This window comes from Calliphora vicina, chromosome 1 (genome assembly GCF_958450345.1).
Source record: "Calliphora vicina chromosome 1, idCalVici1.1, whole genome shotgun sequence".
Taxonomy (NCBI): Eukaryota; Metazoa; Arthropoda; class Insecta; order Diptera; family Calliphoridae; genus Calliphora; species Calliphora vicina.
In genome coordinates, this window is record NC_088780.1 from 53819406 (window position 1) to 53841695 (window position 22290).

Consider the following 22290-nt stretch of genomic DNA (forward strand, 5'->3'; position numbering starts at 1 on the left):
TATCGTTAAATCTCTGCAGCATGTAAAAATAGCAAATATGAAGTTGTTACTGGATGTCTTTTACATTTTATGTTTTTCCAAATTAATTTACTATGATATTTAAAAATAAATCTTAACAAATTCTTTAGGGTGTGAGAAAGATTTTTGGCCGACCTTCGTCTCTGCACATATGGTAACATTCGTTGTCTATTTTATTATAGATTTTCAGATTTATTTCATACTTACAGCATAAACTACAACTTAGCATGGCGTGAAGGTGATTTAGATGAATTAAACAGTCTTGTTTCGTACGACCCCCCACTTACTCCAAGTACCATTTAAATGGTGTCATTGGCCGTATGCCACGGCGGGATTTAACTTCAACTTCAGTGTACTGCTCATAACCTTGAAAATGTTTAATTGCTATGTAGGTATATTATAGTAAGTACATGATTATAAATATTCCAAAAATAAAATTCTTAACAATTGTGGGTGTAGAGATGGTGTAAAGAACATAAGTTTATAAATTCATATTTTATTTAATAATTATGTTAAAAATTAATTCATTCCTTCATTCATCTTTATCTTAACGAACAATCAGAGTATTTATATGTATACAAAATATTGTAAAGACGTGAAATTATAATAATCACAATGAAAAATAATAATGTAATTGTTTTATAAATATGTTTATAAAAAAAAGCTTTAACAAGTTCTTATAGAAATACGAACTTAATTTTAGAGCTGTCAAGCTAAAATACAGCTGTCATCAATTAAACAAAACATGCATACATAAGCTTACTCACAGTAATGTTTATAAAGCAAATCTTTTAAAGCCATATTCATAAGGAAATAGTCTATGTAAGCTAACTAAAGAGCTGTCTGTTAATTTGATTGAGAACTAAGGAAATGTTAGCAGCTCTTTAGTTAGTAAGTTTTTAAAAGTGCGTTGAATTATTCCTTGGCATCAACGATATCAAATTGTAAATCAAACTGTTGATCAAAACCAATCAAACAATCTGACATTAGATATAGAGTCAGCAAAAGACGACCTTTGCGGGGCGGACATTGAAACGTTATGCGATTGGAGGCCTTTAAACCACGTATGTTGATGCGCTTCATGGCCAACAGTTCATCGGTGCCCTGGGAGCCCAGAGTTAAGAACCAAGCTTCATTTTTACCCTTGGCATATTTGGGACAATGAATGGCAGTGCTTTGATAACGATTTGCATTCAAACGTTTCATATTAATACAGAGTACATAGTCCTGCAAAGTAATTGAGATTACAAACAAATATTTCAATGAAAATAAGAGTGTTTTTGCAGTTTACCTCATTTGGATGAATTTTTGTCCAAGTATTCGATTTTAAATCTGTTGGTATCTCTCTCAAATCTTCCATTTGCTCATAATTTCTTCCCTGTATGGAAATGTTAACCGTTATTTCTGGTAGATTTTGTAAAACCTTATAGATTTGTTCAATTTCTGGCTCTTCGAACATGTCTCTCAATGGTCCGGCCAATTTTTCATAATCTTTGCGACAAATGTCTTTTAAGGCTGCCAATGTCAGATGTTCGTAATTGTGCGGTATTTTATAAAAGAGATGTACATTTGTGGCGGTAACATGGGGCAGGGTGAGAAATTCACTTTCATCAAACCAACGAGCCTGTATAATGCTTTGCATAAGTTGTTGTACTTTAAGGGTAGTCGATAGCCAACCTCGTTCGGCTGTATAATCCACCATGGCCTGAAAATAAGGACAATTCCATACAAAATTAAAAATTGTTTATGAATATGGGGAAACTTTTTAAAATTTATTAACTAAATTTCTAAAAGCTCCAAAAAATCGGACTAGTTTGCTTCTCTTACCTGCATTACACGTGTAGCATTATCCAACGCCGATTTGGTATCAGTAAAATAATCAGAATTTGGCAAAGACAGTCTTGAGAAGTGAGCCTGTAGTAAAAGGAATGTTTTCGTATAGGGTGAATCCCAGCTGGGAGAACGTGGACGCAAACGGCAGTCTTCAGCTAATTCCCTAAAATGAAAATTTTGTAAGAATTAATATTCAGAAAAGGACTTTAGCTATTAAACAAAAACTCACTCATTATGTTTATCTTCATTGTGACGCACTGGCTGTTGATCAAACTCATACGAATCGGCTATTGCTAGCAACAAATCAGTTGTCGACATTTGTGGCTCCAAATCGTCTAGGAAATGTTTCATTGTACGATACGACAAATAATAGAATGATGAAATACGACCCAAAAATGTGGGTATTAAAATGTGTTCCTTTTGTACCAAACAAGCGGCAGCTTCAAGTTCATAAATAACTTTCTCCACCAGTGATGAAAGGAAAGCATTCACTTGTGTAGGCTCTAGGCCATCCAAATTATAGTAAGTAGGATTTCTTAGCAACCGTCTAAAGAAATACGTCCAGGTGAGATAATCCAAGGCTGCCTGTTTCGTTTGCACCGTACCCGCTACTATCTCAGCATTTATGTGTTCAGGCAACACATCCAACAGACTCGATTCCACGGGGAAGGGATCATACAAAAACTTTTTATAAAAGTTCTTCTTAACATCATGTACCAAAACCACGGCCACACCTTCATTGTCGAACTGGGGACGGCCAGCACGACCCATCATTTGCAAAACATCCGTAATAGGCATATCAACATATTTCTTCACCTTACCATCAAAGTACTCAGTGCCCTTGATAACCACCAAATGGGCGGGCAAATTAACACCCCAGGCCAAAGTGGCGGTAGCTATAAGAACTTGTATTTTACGATTAAGAAACAGTTCCTCACAGACTTTACGATCTGTCTCCTGCAAACCGGCATGATGCAGACCTATGCCAAAGGCTAAACAGAATTTCAAATTCGAATCTTTAACGTTTTGCAGGATTTGTTGCATTTCATGTTCTTCCATGTGTAAGAATTGTTTGGGATTTTCATCGCCCGCTACAAATGTTATGAGATCCAAAGCTGTCAGTCTAGTTTGTCTTCTGGATGCAACGAACACAATGGCTGGGTCGGAAGGTGAATAAGAGCGTATAGCTTGGAATGTGGGTCGATTCATGGTAGCCATACGGGGACAATAGTGTTTTCCTGAAAAATATAAGATATTTCATATATTTTGAGTTTTTTTTTTAACAACAAAACTTAAAGTTAGCCCTAAAAATACATAAATTGAAATTCTACAAAAAAGTTATATTTTTATTGTAAATAGCAATTTATACAAAATCGACACATACATACATACTTCCCTTTTCTGTAAATCGAGTGATTTCAAAAACGAAAAAATAATGTTCTGCAAATCGCAAGACTTTATACATTGAAACAGGTTTGTTTACTCGAAAATAAAACGAGTGATTCAGTGTGTAAAGAAAATATTCAATATTTAGCCACTCATTAAATACGTGGACGCAAACGGCAGTTTCTCAATATTTTTTCGAAATTTTAAAAGAAAATTTTGTTTGCTCATTTACTCAGTGTAGGGTATTAGATCGGGTTTGACCAACCATATTTTCTCACTTGTTTTTCATTGCAGTTTCGAGTTATAAGAGATTTCGATACCGAAACATTTTGTAACTTCACATACACAAGAGCTGAAAATTAAACTTCGATGCACGATCAATACTTTGATCCCAATATATTAGAATTAATATATCGATCGTTTTCTCAGAAGAACAATTATAATTTTAAAACTTTAACTATTTAATTTGTAGTATAATTTAAAGAGTACTATCTGCTGGTAACTCTTTAGGCACATATTTTCCAATAATAAACCATTTTAATGGTTTCGAATGGTGACGTATGATTGATATTAATTTGAAGAATTTGTATCCGCCCCCTAGTTAACACATTAAGTCATAGGGTAACATAGAGACGAGACGTTATTGTCAAAAACCTAAGTCAGTTGTCAAAAACCTAACTCTTGCAACAACAAAATACATGCTAGTCAATCAATTTTGTTATTGTATCAAATATATGATTTGTGGTATTTTTGTTTGACAAATCGGAGTGTCTCGTCTCTATGTATAATTCTCTATGCATAAAGTTTTCAATGGTTTCGAAGGGTGACGTATGATTGATATTAATTTGAAGAATTTGTATCCGCCCCCTAGTTAACACATGAAGTTTTCAGTGGTTTCGAAGGGTGACGTATGATTGATATTAATTTGAAGAATTTGTACGTTAAACCCCGTTCTTTATAACTTCTCTAGCATACTAATGGCGTTTTCTTTTCTGACACAAAATGTTGCCAACATATTTTGTATAATTTTTCTTTCTAACCCTTTGATAAAACTGAGGGTTAAACATGTAGCATATTTTCGTGGTTTTAGGGCAACATTATATGAAAAGAACACGTTATACGCTTACCAAACTATATTTATTCAGAAAAGAACACAAATAAGGATAAAAGGCAGAATAAAGGCATCATTTATGCCAGAAAAGAAAAAGCCATACGTATAGGTACCCAGCTATAAATTACAAAGAAGTAGTTTAGGCAGGGGTTTAAGTGCTGACGCAGTGGTTCGTTTAAAGTGAAACGTTTATGATTGTTACATTAGCGTGTCATTGGAGTTAATGTGTTTATGCATTTAAATATACGACTCATTATTTGAAAGATTGCATAGAACCAATGCACGTTTGATGAATTGACTACGCTTTTTCATTAGTGAAATACATGTATTGTTATATTCACTGAGGAAGACAATTTAAAAGATTTACGAAAATATTCAAATGCACAAACCATTTTAATAACAAAATTAAACAAAAGTAAGTTTAAAGTCACATTTATTTCTATACTAGCTGAACCCGGTCCGCGCCCTTAGAAAACACCTGTTTCTTTTGCATATCGATCTCGATTTTAATATACAGTGTCAGACAAAAAGTCGGTGATCCAACCTTCACTGTTAATACATGTGGTGGCATTCCGACTGGTTCCAATGAATTCAAAAATTCATCAGTATAATTGACGGCTTATTCTTCGTTCATTACTGTGTCAATCGATTTGTATTTTATTGTTTCGCCAGGCAGTTTCAATTAAATTTGGTCATTGAGCTTGTTAACATCATAATTACACGTTCCCACAGCCAATTCGAATTTTTGTAGTTGGTTGTAAGACTTGGGAATACCTTGTCGACAACGGCTTGAAAATTCATTTGCATTTGGCAGAAGTTCGGGAACGAAATCTCATTTGTGGCGGCGTGAATTGTAATTTTTCCATTTCCCATGTCCAACAATTGTTTTGAGAATGTTTCGGCAGAAGAGTATTGCAGCAAATGCACACGCATGTTCGTTGATAGCGTTCAGCTTCTGTAGCTTCATGGTCATTGAGCTTGTTAACATCATATTTTTTTGTTGCTAAAATTTTACGTTTCCACAGCCAAACCGAATTTTTGTAGTTGGTTGTAAGACTTGGGAATACCTTGTCGACAGCGGCTTGAAAATTCATTTGCATTTGGCAGAAGTTCTCATCTCATTTGTGACGGTATCAATTGGAATTTTTCCATTTCCGATGTCCAACAATTGTTTTGAGAATGTTTCGGCAAAAGGATATTACAGCAAATGCACACTTATGTTCCTTGATAGCGTTAGACTTCTGTAGTTTCATTTCCAGTGAAATAAATTTAAAGGAAGTGGGAGCAATGATCCAATTCTATGGTAAATTTTGCCTTGAACATTAAAGGTGGGCATGAAGCCGACGTCATTAGAAAGCGGTATTCTGAAGATTCCCTGAAAATTTCAACAAAATCGGTCCAGCCGTTTTTGTGTTCATTCGGAACATACATACAAACATCCATTTTTATATATATAGATAGATAGATTGTAACGTACTATTGTTTAAGAAGTCGTGAAAATTACATTCTCTTTGAACTACTTCACCATTTTTGTTGCTGCCATATGTGTCTAGAGTACTTGTGTATCAACTAGGGATGTTAAATGGGACTGAATTTTTAAATCCCGGGATTCGAAATTTTATAAATGGAATCCCGGAATTTATGTAGATTTTTTTTGCATAAAAATAATTTATATCATAAATATAATTAAATAAAAATGTAACAGAAACTAAATTCTTCAATAGTCTTGCTGTAAAGTTTCTTATCGTTATGGTAGGTCTAGCTTTTTTTCAGTTATTTATTATAGTATTACAATTTACAAAACCATTGCTTATTTAAAAAAAATAACAGTTATTTCGGGTCCATGCTTAAAATTTCAATTTGTATTAAGTCGAAATACAAATTTGTCTGTTATTTATTCTTCTCACACAGAGAAAATAGTTTTGCTTGTAATAATCGAATTGGTTGCGATGACAGAAATTAGGATTTTTAAATCGTAATTCTTCAATGTTAACTAATTTTCTGTTGCTAGTATCCAAAATATCTAGCAACAAACCCATAACTTTTCAAGTCCATCTTGATTAGAAATGTTGGAGACTAAAAAGATTTAAGAGTTTAAATTCATATATAAACTCACCTGAAAACCCATTAATGTGCACTTGCAGCGGTACCGGTCTCACGGAAGGTTTAAAATTGTATAAACCCATTTGTTTAATGCCCAACCAATTGGCCAAATCTTGAGCATTGGCCAAAGCCGTTGACAAGCCCACAATACGGATGCTGCGACCCGTGTGTGAGGTTATGAAATTTGTACGCGAAACAATAACTTCTATCACAGGACCACGATCTTCACCCAACAAATGAATTTCGTCGATAACAATTAAGGCCACATCTTGTACGTATTCTCTCGTTTGCCACGAACGACTGATACCATCCCATTTCTCAGGGGTGGTTACGATAAGCTGAGACTCCCTAATCGCTTGTATATCTGGCGTAGTATCACCGGTCAATTCAACAACTTTTTTACGCAAAGGACCAGCCTCAAAACGTTTCTTCCAATCACTTATACGTTCTTTGACCAAAGCTTTTAGAGGCGCTATGTACACCACCTTGGCTTTGGGGGTTTTGTTGAATGCTCTAAATATAGCAATTTCAGCCACAATTGTTTTGCCCGAACCCGTGGGTGCACCCACCAAAACGTTATTGTCGGTGTGGTACAGACAATGGAAGATTTGTGTTTGTATGGGATTGAAGTGGCTGAAATTGTACAGGGATTCGTAGAGGGGATTTTGTAGGCAAGTAACGGGTAGTGGATGTATAGGTAGCAGTTCCGTCAGGGGTGGATGATGTTCGGGCAGCACTAGATGTTTGAATGTGAGCGGTATCCAGGTATTACTACCCAGCCATATATCGCTAGCAACACGTATGTAGTATTGGGGTGGTAGTGGTTCCTTTAGCGGTATGGTCATGACCAGTTGTTGCGGTTTACCGCTAAATACAAATTTACGGGTGGCCTGGACAAAAAATAGCAATGTAAAATTATATATAAATAATTACCTTCAAACACTATAAAGATGTAAACAAATTTAAATAGATTGTGAACACTTTTGGTAAAAATAAGAGTTTGGTGAAAAAATTCATAGTGGCAAAATCAAAAAACTTAAAAATATATTTCTAGGAATTTTTTTTGGTATAGTTTTTCGATATTTATAATTTTAAATTATTTAAAATGTTATTTTAATAATAGACCCTAATGTAAAGATTTCCTTAAAAATATCGTAATATACATACAGTGGTGACTCACAGCTTATTTGATGCAGGTAAAATTATTTAGAAAATCGAAAATTATTCAATGTTCATTCAATTTATCAATCATATTTTATATAAAATGTAATGATATAAGTCCTGTTATAATGCGAGGAAGAAAAAATAACAAAAACCAATCTAATTGAAGAAATATTAATGAAAAAAATAATTTTCTCGTTAAAATAAACTCACAGCTTAAATGATGCAGTATATTTTATACATTCTCTGATAATGAAATAACGGTGCAAAGCATTTTTTTCTATTTAAGCGCTAAGCTAAGGTCATTTTTAAAGAATTTTTATAAAAAGAAGTTGAAAAGATTTTAAATTTTAAAATGGGAAAACAAACTTCAGTTGAGAAAAGAAAAGACGCTATTCGTCATTTGAAACAGTGCAAAATCCAACGATAAATTTTTGAAATTGTTGCAATTAGTTCCTCAACTGTCCAGCACATTATAGAAAGGTTTCGCAACGAAAATAGAATAGACGATAAGGGTAGATCTGCGCCAAATAAACTATTTAATAATGCAGATAATATATGGATTGTCCGTAAAGTTAAAGAAAAACCCAATTTAAGTGCTCCAAAGTTGAAAAATGAAGTTGAAAAATATTTAAGTTTGACGGGTTCTGCGCGAGGCAAATTTTGACGGAAGGACTGCCCGAAATAAGCCGTTTATAAATAATAGAAGACGAAGAATCGAGTTTTGTCGACAACATTTGAACAAAGACATTTCATTCAGGAAGTCCGTTATTTTTGCGGATGAAAGCAAATATAACCTTTTCAGGTCTGATAGGAAGTCTTGTGTTTGGAGAAATCCATCAATAAATTTGTTCAAATGTTGTCGACAAAACTCGATTCTTCGTCTTCTATTAACAGTATTTATAAACGGCTTATTTCGGGCAGTCCTTCCGTAAAAACACTGCATTTATGTTGAAAATATGTATATTAAATAAACCAACAAAACAATTAAATGGAGTTGATGTAAATATTCTATTTTGACTGTGTGTAATTAACAACTGTTCCACGGTTATTTTTCAATTCGATATCTAGTGAATGATTTAATGCTAATGAAAGCGTGAATATAATTAACTTCTGCGATGTATGGTTAAGATGATTTGAATATTAAAAATGTAAGAGAGCTATATTCGGCTGTGCCGAATCTTATATACCCTTCACCAAATTATACTTCAAAATACAAATTTTAAATATTTTTTTTTTTCATATTTTGCTTTGAAGTGAAGTCCATTCACAATATAATAAATAAAAATAAAATTCCTCAACCAATTTTTAGAGTTGAAATCACTTTCAACTCTTCTCAATTAAAGAAAAAGGGTGACACTCATCCAATATACGGTTTAAGATATCTTCTAAATCGTAAAATAATTGTAGAAGAACCAATTAAGCGCAAAGGTCCACCTCAGTGCCTTAATTGCCAAGAGTTCGGTCACACCCGAACATTCTGCAAATTACCTTCTGTATGTGTAAGATGTGGAGATATTCATAAAAGTCAAGAATGCCCCCACTCAAAAACAGATAATATAAGAAAATGTAGTAACTGTGGTCAAAATCACACCGCAAACTACCGTGGATGCCCAGTATTCCTACGCATACAGGAATCAACGAAGGCAAGAAGACCTTTATATGCTCAATATACGGCTTCTAACTTTCCAAGCCTTCCTGACGCTTCTAGTGCTCAATATAGAAGTATCATAAAAAACAATAATCAAAACAAATCGTATGCCCATACGACAAATGAGGGTTCAGTTACCCAAATGAAAACAAACACAGGTGCTTCTAGTGCTCAATATAGGGGCATCATAAATGATAATTATCAAAACAAATCGTATGCCAATACGACAAATGAGGGTTCAGTTACCCAAATGAAAAGAAGCAATGGAAATAATTCCCCATTATTTTCATATGCACATGCATTAAAAGAGGGTGTACCAGTACCCGACAATAACTCTCAAAGCTCTATTGAGAATCTAATTCAAACCATGAACAGTTTCATGACGAACATGCAAAATATGTTTCAACAATTGATGCAGAATCAAAGCATGCTCATGCAGATCCTGCTAAATAAAAAATGAATTCTCTAAGAATTTGTTTTTGGAATGCTAACGGCCTTAGCCAACATAAGAATGATGTACAACAATTTCTCCACCTTCAGGAAATTGATGTACTACTCGTTTCTGAAACACACTTTACCATAAAGAACTGTTTCAGAATTAACGGATACTATACTTATGACACAAAACATCCAAGTGGTAGAGCTTGTGGTGGAACAGCTATATTAGTGAGAAAGGATATTAGGCATTTCCCAATGCCAGAATATAAAACGGACCACATCCAGGCCACATCTATAAATATACCTGATGGTAGAGTTACAATATCTTCAATATATTGTCCTCCTAGGTATAATATTAATCGAGAGCAGTTTCTCGAATATTTTAGGACTCTAGGTCCAAGATTTATAGCAGCTGGTGATTACAATGCAAAACATACATTTTGGGGCTCTTGCCTTATTACTCCTAGAGGGAGGCAACTGTTAGAAGCAATATCGTCTAACAGACTAGATGCCATATCTAGTGGCCAACCTACTTATTGGCCTACAGACCTCAATAAGATTCCCGATCTAATTGACTTCGCTGTAATCAAGAATATAACAAGTAAGAGTGCTATATTCGGCTATGCCGAATCTTATATACCCTTCACCTTTGTTGTGGATGCATTATTATTTTTTATAATTAGTATATAGGTATGTATGTACATTGCCCACTTTCAGCGTACAGCATCCTAAATTTATCAAGAACACAAAAAACAACAACAACGCCAAACGAAACAAAACACCAAAAGAAAAAACAAAAACAAAATACGCAAGGCAATGAAACCAACACACATCCAAACATACGTTTAATTGTATAAAAAACAACAACAACGCCAAAAAAACAAAACACAAAAGAAAAACAAAATACGCAAAGCTTGCACATTCAAACATACGTTTTGTTGTTTTTTTGTCAAAAAAACCAACACACAACCAAACAAAAGTTTAGTTGTATAAAAAACAACAACAACGCCAAAAGAAACAAAACACAAAAAAAAACAAAATACGCAAAGCTTGCACATCCAACCATACGTTTTGTTGTTTTTTTGTCAAAGCATGCAATACATTGTGTTTTTTGATGAAATTTTCAGAGGTTGTCTCGGATTTATGCTCATATCTCCGTTATTTATGGACGGATTTTGCTGATTTTAAATAGCAAAATTCTCGAAAGTATGTCTGACAGAATTGTTGAAGATTTGGATCCCGGAGATGTCTGGGTCCTTCAGAAAATTGATTTCAACAGACAGACGGACAGACAGACAGACAGACAGACAGACAGACAGACAGACAGACAGACAGACAAACAGACAGACAGACAGACAGACAGACAGACAGACAGACAGACAGACAGACAGACAGACAGACAGACAGACAGACAGACAGACAGACAGACAGACAGACAGACAGACAGACAGACAGACAGACAGACAGACAGACAGACAGACAGACAGACAGACAGACAGACAGACAGACAGACAGACAGACAGACAGACAGACAGACGGACGTCAGACCACTCGCCTACAGTTTTAACGTTATTAGCAGTTCCAAGTAAATTGGAAAACTCTTACTCTTGTTTCCCTAACAAGAAAACGAACTGGTTAAAGTATAAAATGTATGTTAGCTCACACTTGCCACAAAACATCTCATTGAAAAATGAGTATGAGATACAATCCGCTGTCGATATATTTACAGACATTTTAACAAACGCCGTTAAAGTGTCCACGCCCCCAGTCACCCTGGGGAATTACAGACATTCAAAATGTCCTAAAAACATTGATTCTCTTATCAAAGAAAAGAGAACCCTCAGACGTCAATGGCAACAATCGCGATCTCCGAACGTAAAGGCTAAACTTAATCAGTGCCAAAGAAGACTTCACGTCGCCTTAAAGATTAATAAAGAATCTAACCTGAGAAATTATCTTAGAAACTTAGACCCTACTAAGAACACAGAATATAGTCTCTGGAAAGCTGTGAAAAATATGCAATGCCCTATTGTATATGAGTCGCCCATACGCCTTCAGAACGGAGAATGGGCAAAAAATACTTCAGAAAAAATCGAAGCATTTGCCAATCACTTGGAGAATGTATTTACCCCAAATGATACAAATTCATATATTAGAGATAATGTCATAAATAATGTGGTGCCAGCCCCACTAAAATTCCGGTTCTCTGCCGTGAGGACGACGGTCAAAGGTCTTAAGGCTGGAAAATCACCTGGTATAGATAAAATTACTACCACGATGATAAGTAATCTGCCCAACTCAGCACTGAGAATTATTTTGTTCATATTTAACTCAATACTACGTATTGGATATTTCCCATCCTCATGGAAAATATCTGATATAGTTATGATACCGAAACCGGGAAAAGATGTCACTCAAGTGACATCATACCGTCCCATTAGCCTATTGTCAATATTCTCAAAACTTTTTGAAAAGTTGTTACTTGAGAGACTTATAGAGCACCTTGACGAAAATTGCATTATTCCTGACCATCAATTTGGTTTCAGAAGGAAACATAGTACTATCGAACAGGTACATCGGATAACTACACTTATTCGGAAAACCTTCGAGAGCAAGCAGTATTGTTCCGCATTATTTATTGACATATCTCAAGCCTTCGATAAAGTCTGGCACGATGGACTAATACACAAAATTACTAGATTACTACCTGCGAACGTACATAAACTGCTTAAAAATTACATACAAGAAAGATCTTTCCAAATCAGTTCAAAGGATGTGATCTCAACACGTCGAAAAATATCCGCTGGTGTACCACAGGGAAGTATTCTAGGGCCGTTCCTATATATTTTATATACTGCAGATATGCCCACGAGCGCACTGACTCACACATCTACATTTGCGGATGATACCGCTTTTTTAAGTACACATGAAAACCCCGTAATAGCTTCTGAACAACTCCAGTCTCACATCGGCGATTTGGAAAAATGGCTGGACAAATGGAAAATTAAGGTCAATGCAACAAAATGTATTCACGTTACATTTACTTTAAGACGAGAAAGTTGCCCTTCCATACAGATAAATAATATCAAAATCCCAGAACAGAGCCATGTGCGATATCTCGGTATCCATCTTGATCGCCGTTTAACATGGTCCCACCATATTGAAGCCAAGGTTACGCAAATAAAATTAAAGTCAGTCCAACTGTACTGGTTAATTGGCCCACGGTCTGCTCTAGACTTGGAATACAAAGTGCTTTTGTACAAAACAATTATAAAACCGATATGGCTATACGGCATTCAGCTATGGGGAACAGCCTCCTCATCTAACGTTGAAAAATTGCAAAGAAAGCAGTCAGCACTGTTAAGGACAATAACAGGTGCCCCATGGTACATTCGCAATAGTAATATCTATAGGGATCTCAATGTCCCCATAATACGCGAGGAGATCAAACTCTCCAGTCTAAAATACATTTCAAAACTAATGGATCATCCAAACCCCCTCGCCAGGGAGTTGCTGTCATTTGAGGGTCATAGATGACTGAGGCGATTGGAAACACTGGATCTGGCCAGATAATCATCGAGCACTCATGTTGGATATTGCAGCGGCAATAACAACTTTAGTTTTAGTTTAGGTTAAGATTTGAATACTTATTTGTAAATTTCTAAAAAAAAAGATTCAATAAAGAAAAAAGATACTGAAAAAAAAAAAAATATTTTGTACAAAATTTTTTTTCGAATTGTTATTATAATTTTTTTTTTAAATTTTAAAAAAAAATTTTGATTTTTAAAATTTTTTTTTGGTGAAAAAAAATTCGGGTTAAAAAATATTTTTTCCGATTTTGACCCATTGTAGCTCCAACTTACTATGGTCTTATATACGTCATTGCAAAGGTCAATGAAATATCTATCATTAGATATCCATATTGTCTATATTAATGAATTAGTAATAGATCAAAAATAGGTCAAAAATCGAGGTTGTGCTGGTTTTTTCCTCATATCTCAGCCATTTATGGACCGATTTTGCTTTTAAATAGGAAACTTCCCGAAAGCATGTCTGACAGAATTATTGAAAATTTGGATCCCGAAGATATCTGGGGTCTTCAGAAAATTGATTTCAACAGACAGACGGATCCAGAATATATATAGGGTCGGAAAATTATATTGTGGAAATTACAAACGGAATGACAAACTTATATACATATGTATACCCTTCTCACAAAGGTGAAGGGTATTAAAATAAATAAATACAGCCAGACATGTCTGTTAATCGACTCCGCTATCTATAAGGATCCAGAATATATATACTATATAGGGTCGGAAAATTATATTGTGGAAATTACAAACGGAATGACAAACATATATATATCCTTCTCACGAAGGTTCCATACAGTTATCAGGTCAATATAAAAAGATACACTCACAGCAACTTCGTAACATATTTTTTACATTTTTCCCAAAGAAATAATATTAATTCTCTTATACAAAACTAATTTCTTTGGGTTCGTATATATATTTTTACATTTTTTTTGAAATAAAACTTAACTTAACTTCGAACTTGAACCTATGTGTATATAGTTTTAATGCACAAGAAATAAAGACAAAGCCTAAACCTATCATTTATGAAAAAAACAATATTTTTGTAACCTATTTTCCCCGTTTTAGGAAATTCGGTATTTAAGTAAAGCCAATGGCTAAAGTTATCATCCCACAGATCTTTTGTTTGATATACGTTATAAGATACGTACTTAATCCGTCCGCACTAATTAGAATTTTAAATTAATCTTCATAATCTGACTAACAGTTCTAAAGTAATTAGAAGTTCTGGAGAACTTTAAATTTTTGTATGGCCATGGAAAATAAGTATACCAAATATTATCGAATTCAGAAGAGTAAATAAAGGTCATAAATAAATTTGTTGATGGACATTTTTAAAAATAACCAAAAGTTTCACTCACCTGAAACAATTCAGAATGATACACGAAATTCGTTTCGGGATCCTCTATCCACAGCCAAAAACTTTCGCTTACTTTACCATGTACCCGATCGTTCCAATTGAAATTCGGCCATATATCGATTTTAATTCTCAATACTGTACGTGTAATTGGTTGTAAAGTGGCTTCAATCTCCAGCATCGGTAATTCTTTGGCGGCCCTCAACACATTCTCGGCATAACGTGCATTTCGTAAAATCTCTTTCAATTCATTCTGTTCCATTTCCCTTAGAGTATACAGACTTATGCCTCTACTTTCCAATTTATCTATGGTTTCGGCATTAATAATGGAAAATTGTCGCATGGGAGTTTCAAAGTCCCACTGTTGGCGTTCGAACATTTTACAAATTTGCAACATGCGTCCCGATAAAATGGCATTATTATTGCGCAGCACTATGGAATATAAGGCTCTGGCTATACGTGCTATATTTTGTACAATATAAGACATATCGGAGACTAGCGAGAAGGACTTGACATAGCCGTGCGAAAGGAAAGTTTGCATCAGTATATTAACTTTGCCGCAAACATTTTCACTACCACCGAAAGCTTTAACCTTGCAATAATTGTGTCGCAGTTCATCCAATTCTTCCAGTTCATCGTCTCTAACTTTCAGCTGTTGGAATTCTTGAGCCTGTGAAATCATGGCAAAGATTTCAGACTCATTCATGAAAGGCTTTAGCAAATCATTAAATATTTCCACTGTATCATATTTTATATAAAAATGAGAGGCAGTTCTACCCAAATCGGTAACATTGAAATCCAAAGTTCTTTGATTGAAACGTATCATGCGAGCTTTGTCCAAACTCATGGCTGCTCCCACTATTAAGGCTTGTCTTTTGGCTTCCAATTGAGGATCCTGCAACACCTCGGCATATTCTATGCCATAAACATGAGGATTTATGCGCATACGGACGAAAAGATATGTATAACTAAGCCATTCCACTGCCTCGTCCACATTGGAAATGGTGCCCAAAGCAATTTCAGCATTAAGATTATCAGCCAAAAATTGTACGAAATTGGATTCAATAGGAAATTGATTGGTGAGCAGGGACAAGTAATGATTCAGCTTATCGTAGGTGGTTATGATAGTACCAACACCACTTTTGTCGAATTGGGGACGACCAGCACGACCGAAAATTTGCAAAACATCCAATATACCCAAATCGACAAAGGAACCATGTTTGGAATCATAAATATCAGTGCCTAGACAAATAAACATTGACATTATTACAGAACAAAAAAACATTACTAAATTTAGCTTACCCTTTATGATAACCGCATGAGCTGGCAAATTAACACCCCAAGCCAAAGTGGCCGTACATACCAGCACCTTGACATGACCCTCTGAAAAGTATTTCTCCACCAGCTGCCGATCGGTTCTCAACATACCCGCATGATGCATGGCAAAACCAGCCGAAAACAGCTCCACCAATTGTTTATTTCTCGATTTTTGTATGGCTCTCAAGGCCAAACCATAATTACTAGTATTGGTATCGGGTAAAAAGAGAGCATTGGTATTATTTTGCTGTGCCAGCTCTCTTAATGTACTGGCCGTACGTACGGTAGCATTGCGGGCATGTACAAACACCATAACTTGGTGACCCAATTGAACTTGCTCTAAACATTTCTGATAACAAATTTGATCCATATCGGCTAGTTGTTGTAGAGGTTTCACTGCTTTCACACCTATAAACACAGTGTCGAGAGGTACTGGTCTGAAGCGTGAATCGAAGTAGAAAAGACCTTTCATGGGATTTACTCGTAGGAAATTTGACACATCTATGTAATTGGGCAGTGTGGCAGAGAGACCAACAATACGAATCATACTTTGGGAAGATTCGACTAGACGAAGTGTACGAGCTACCAGGGCCTCAACTACTGGGCCACGTTCGCCATGCAGTAAATGCACTTCATCGATAATGAGCAGTTTAACCAAACTAATTAAGGCAACATCACCGGCACCTGAAAAAGGAGACGCAAAAAATTCGTATATTTTATTTGTGTGTTTATAAGATTAATGCTGAGACCGAAAACAACTCGTCCACTAATTCAAGTAAAATTCAAATGAACATTTATTTTCAGTTACAGGTGTGTTCATAAATTAAGAATTGCCTTTGGAACTTCGTGTTTTTTCTCACTCTAACAATGCATTTCGTTTAAAACTATTGTAACTTTTTCTGAATTCTCATTAATGCTACTAAACACTCAAACTCTACATATACAATTTTTATTTTTTGTTTAAATCTTGGTCACTACTTCTGGGACACTTATAATTAATTTATTTAATTTTCTTATTAGATTATTCACTGGCTGGGGAGCCAACTCGTAACTTATGTTATGTATTTAATTTTATATTTTTTTCTAGATTAAATTAAATAACTTTTACTCAGGAATTTACTTTTGTAATATAAGTTTATTGGCCTTGAACGCTTGTTATATTACTTTAATTGAAATAGATAAATAAAAATTCAACGAATAAAATTTATTTAAATAATGTTTAAACTCCATCACTCCAGTAAGTTGCCAAGACTCTTACACGATGTTTATATATCAAAATTGATAATTTTTGATAATAAAAATTGGTGAAAGAAAAGTGGTCCTTAAAACTTGTAAACTATACTATTTGATAGACAAAAAACTAAATTTACACAATAAACCAGTCTACACTATATTGCCCTGCGGATGTGCCTCGAGAAAAAATTATTTTTAAATTCTAGATAAACCTTTCAGTTTTTAAAGTGATCGTGCTCTGTTGTTAACAAGGGCACATCTGTAACATATGTATTAATCAATGCCTAATTATATAAAATTTTATCCGTTAGCCTTGTGTCTACCTTTGTTAATGGGCCCACATAAAATGGTAAAAAAAATCAAAATTTATCATTTTATAATGGTTATTGAACAATAAAGCATATGTATATCACTATTGCTACTTCATATCTGCTGAGCAGTTCACTCATACAAATAATATAAAAAATTAAGTTTTTGGTAAAAAAAATTTTAAAAAATAACTCCCTTCGATTCTATAGTTTTTCAATTTTGTTGCGAGTAGCGTCATTGACACAAAATTATTTGCTATTTTTTCAGTCATCGAAACTTAAGAAATAATGAACAATTATTCGAATGAAATTGAAAATTTTAATTTCAAATTCCGAATAAAATAAAAAGGTCATTATCATAGAATAAAATATACATAGAAACGTTACTGAGAGACAAAAAACCTATGTCTGTTTTGAAAAACCTAAAATGAACCTATAGTTTTGATAATAAAAATAATAAAAAAGCAATAGTTGTATACATAGAGCGGAAACTAGAAAAAAACTCAAAATAATCACACATACGAGTGTTGTTTTTTGTTTTCACATAGTTTTTCTACTAATACATTCTCACCACTTAGGTCTCTAACAACTGGTCTTTTACAGGACAGTTTGCGCTCTATGTCTATTCTCTATGATGAAAATCATTGTTTTCCATACAAAAATTTTAAAATTGTTTTTCGGCCGTGTTTTGAAGCAGGCCCTAAGAAAATTTCAAAACATATTCACCCTTATCGTGGTTGGCGTAGGCGTATTTAGACGACTGTCGTATTTGTAGGCGTATTTAAAATTCAATTGTATCGTGAAACATTTTCGACTACGCTAGCAAAGTAAAAGAATCATATTGTAACAGATTACCTAATTTTATTTGATTCTGAAGCAGCCTGTTATAACAACTGTCAAAAATCACAACTGTTTACAAAAATTCATTTAAATTTTATTAACGCGGCATAAATAAAAATAATTAATTTTTTAAATAAATGTGTTGAGTGTGGGCTTTTATTCATCTTTAGAAGAATGTGATGGGGATTTTTTTTAAAGTAACACTAGAACTTATTTTACGCTTTTAGCCACAGTATTATCGTTTTCTTCCATTAAAATAATATCAAACATTTGTTCAACCGAGATCTTTTGCTTTGGAGAAACACATAACGGTCACTTAAGACCGAAAGGTTCTTTGTATTGTACAATAGTGAACATATCCAATAAATTTACTGCAGCCTCTTCTAATGGTGATAACTTAAACTGTTTCACTGGCCAGTTTTTTTTTTAAATTTGAAGTCCACCCATACCTTCAACCAACCCTCACCTGTACGGAATGGTGGTCCAATACATTTTAGGTCGTCTGCGATTTCATTCCATTCTTTTTTAATGTTTATATTATTTAAACCTTTATTAAAGCCTCTAGCCAAATACGTTTTCTTTTTCATTATTTTAACCAACTTAAAATATTGAGCTTGCGTCGTAATTTTTAATCTAAATTTAATTTAATCTAAAATGTTTGAAAATCATCTGAAAAAAATTGTATGTAAAATTTATTACTTGTTATCACTTTTTCTACTCTTGTCGTGAGTAAATTTTCAAACGACAGTTTTTTTCTGTTTTGACAGGCACAAGGCTGTTTCTTAATTCGCTGTGGTTTTATGTACACTATATGTCAAACTTTGTTTATGTTTACATTTGTTATTGTAAATAACATAGTAATATTTTAATTCGCCTTGATTTTGACATTTACCGTACATTTTAACAAAAACAAATTGCCTGTTGTTTTTGCATTGTTGTATTTGTTGCCGGGACGCACTCACCTTGTTAATACGCCTTGGACAGGCAAATACGCCAAACACGATACCGTTTTAACGGGTAGTTTGTAATAGATTTGTATACAGAGTCGTATTTATTGGCGTTTTCGCCATCCACGATACCATTTTATAAAAACGCTCAATAAACGACACAAAAACGCCAACTACGATAAGGGTGATTGAGAATATCAATTTTAAATTGAGAAAATTCCGAATGAAATTGAGAATTACAATTCATCCCATTTTTCGATTTTAGTTTTTAAAGAAATTATGTAGATATGCCTTTTATACTACGAATTTTCGAAGGGTCGCCTAGATTGTTTATCAAAAACATACTATTGCATTAAGTTTTGAATGATTTAGATGTGCCCCAGATAAATCTGTTGTATTTAAATAATTTTGAAACGCTATAACTTCAGCAAGTGGCCACAATTATTCCAACGTGTTTTATATCAATATTATATTATTTTTTTATTTTTATTTATTCATTTATGTAATATCAAGCCTTATAGGCCAAAATAACAATATTACAAGTAAATAATACCTGAGATTCTTATAACTATTTTCAATTAATAAATTCAATAAAAACAAAAATAAATTATCACTTCAGATTAAGGCTCCCCAGCCACATCAAAAAAAATATGTATTAATAAATATCATAATTATATTTATTGTCCATCAGTAGCTATTCGTGAGTATTTAAAAAGTTTAATATTTTTAAACGAAAGGCATTGTTAGAACAAGACAAAATACGTAACGTAATAGGCAAAAAGTTATATACATATATTACCTTTTTTTTGCTAATCAAAATTGGTAGAATTACTTAAATTTTGCAAAATTTTCAATAATTAACAATTAATATCGGTTTGATAGATTGGAAAAGCAAGGGGAGTTTTCACTACTGTGAATTTCTTCAACTTACCTTTTCTTGTCACCACATCCCATTTCTCAGGGGTTGTCACCAAAATTTGGGTCTGAGTCATCTCCGCCTTCGACAATTGCATATCACCAGTCAACTCTTTAACCACAATATTCAATTCCTTTAAACGTTTTGAAAAGTTAGCAACCATCTCGGAAGCCAAAGCTTTCATGGGAGCAATGTAGACAATTTTAAATTGATCACGATTAATGAGGCCATTCTCTAAATGCGAACGTATTGTATGGACAATGGCCAACATGGCCACATTAGTTTTACCCGCACCGGTGGGTGCACACACCAACATGTTTTCATTGCTATGATAGGCCACCGGATACACCACCGATTGTATACGATTGAGTTGTTTACAATTCGCAAAAGCGATTTTGCCGATATCATCTAAATCGGTGATGTTAATGCGATTATTACCCACCGTTAATGGAGGTGGTTCAGTGGCTGGAATTTTTACCTCTTCGTACTGTTTACAGTCGATACGTTCCGATGTTTCTGGCAGAGATATACGATTGCCACCTATGAAGCCTGCATGTTGTTTTGCTTCCAACTGGCTGTCAAAGACGTAGGGATAACGTTGTGGTGCAGCGATATTAGAACGAAATTCTTTTAGTTGTTGGTTACATTTTAAGATGGGCTGATGTTGGGCATGCTCCAGAAGTTTACGTTGTTGCTGCATACGCAATTGCATGGGGTTTATAATTTGTGCCACCTCGTCTTCGTCTTTTTCATTGCGTCCTATGGATTGCATTAAGCGTTGCATTTTCTTTTCTTCTTTGCGCTGTTGTTTGGTTAATTCTTTCTCCTGCGCTGATTGCACCACTACTTGAGATGCTACAGTCGGCCTCATTTCTGTTCCTCCCGCAGCACCATTTTTCATTTGTTTCTGCTGCAGCTGTTTGCTACGCTTGGTGCGTTTTTCTTTTTGTTCCAAGTCTTGCAATTGGTTTCCTATTTTTGAGCGCTCTGTCAAAACTTCTTGCACTAGATCGAAATGTTCGAAACCCAGTAGTTCTATGAGGTCGTTTTGTAATTCATTATTGGACTTTTTGGAATTTAACATTTCTGTTAGGCTAGTTATTAAGTGAGCATGTTCATCCTTTTGTGACATTTCTATAAAAGTGTCCACCACTTTGTGATATTTGGACTTGTTGCTTGAGGAGGCAGCTTCCTGGTTCCATTGCATGGAGAAACCCAAAGAAGTGGCGTTTTTACTAATGGTAGCCGGGGCTAAATCTAACAGATTGCCAATTTCTTCTGTGGAAGCCTGCTTAAATTTAACTTTTATATGATCACCCCAGAGTTTTTGGTTCTTTGATTTTTTACCCAAATCTTTGTTCCATTCTTTTAGCTCCTCAACTTCATAGTCCTCAAGCAGTTCACGCATGGACCACACCGTTTGATGAATTTTCGCCAATTTATTACCAAAAATAGTTCCAAAAATGGAACGTACTCGCATGGTGGTGGCCACCATTATGACTTTTTGCTCCAACATCAGCCAAAAGAGAAATAGAGTAGCATGCTCAACCACCTGTGGCTGTTCATCATAGCCCATGCATTCTTGCACTAGATTTCGTAACTTTTGAAAATGTATCTTAATCTGGTCTCTTCTATCAGCTGGCATATGCTGCAGCACCTCATTAATGGTCTGTTGTTCTTCGGTTTGTCTACAATAAGATATGTTTATTAAAGTCACACAACATAGGTGAGTGATTCCCCTTATAAGCTTACAATTTCAGAAATGTATTTCTCTCCTGCCTCAATTCATCCAATTCTTCTTTGTCATTTATCACTGTCAATTTGGCCTCCAAGTCGGTGTTGGCTCTTAAGGATCCACTGAAACGTGGCAAGTCCTTAAAACGTTCACCCATTGTATAGTTTTGATGTTAAACACCTGCACTTTTATGGAAAATATTTCTTTCAATGAAATTATTTCGTTATTTCCTTTTTTCTCATATGAAAGCTAAAATGCCGTATGATGAACTTTTGTTGAATTGCACAGCTGTTTAATTTCACAACATTCATAGCGGATTGATGACAACATATGCGTGGCAGAC

At 34.5% G+C, this 22290-nt stretch overlaps 1 protein-coding gene across 1 annotated transcript; it reads right to left on the bottom strand.

Annotated features, from left to right (window-relative positions):
• Positions 1-465: 465 nt before the first annotated feature.
• Positions 466-22222, bottom strand: obe (obelus). The gene is made up of 9 exons (XM_065513611.1): positions 21965-22222; positions 20228-21900; positions 15954-16652; positions 14656-15893; positions 6465-7341; positions 2081-3089; positions 1846-2014; positions 1310-1723; positions 466-1245 (listed from the first exon to the last, which is right to left on the bottom strand). Exons 1-9 carry the CDS (start codon positions 22102-22104, stop codon positions 934-936), a joined length of 6531 nt encoding a protein of 2176 aa, XP_065369683.1. The 5' UTR covers positions 22105-22222; the 3' UTR covers positions 466-933.
• Positions 22223-22290: the final 68 nt, after the last annotated feature.

Bases quoted from the DNA above. Each gene is read 5' to 3' on its own strand.
- obe (XM_065513611.1), bottom strand. From the start codon at position 22,104: ATGGGTGAACGTTTTAAGGACTTGCCACGTTTCAGTGGATCCTTAAGA. The intron at 16,653-20,227 runs GTAAGTTGAAGA...CTCCTTTTTCAG, and splicing joins GGATGTGGTGACAAGAAAAG to GTGCCGGTGATGTTGCCTTA. The intron at 2,015-2,080 runs GTGAGTTTTTGT...TTTTCATTTTAG, and splicing joins AATGAAGATAAACATAATGA to GGAATTAGCTGAAGACTGCC.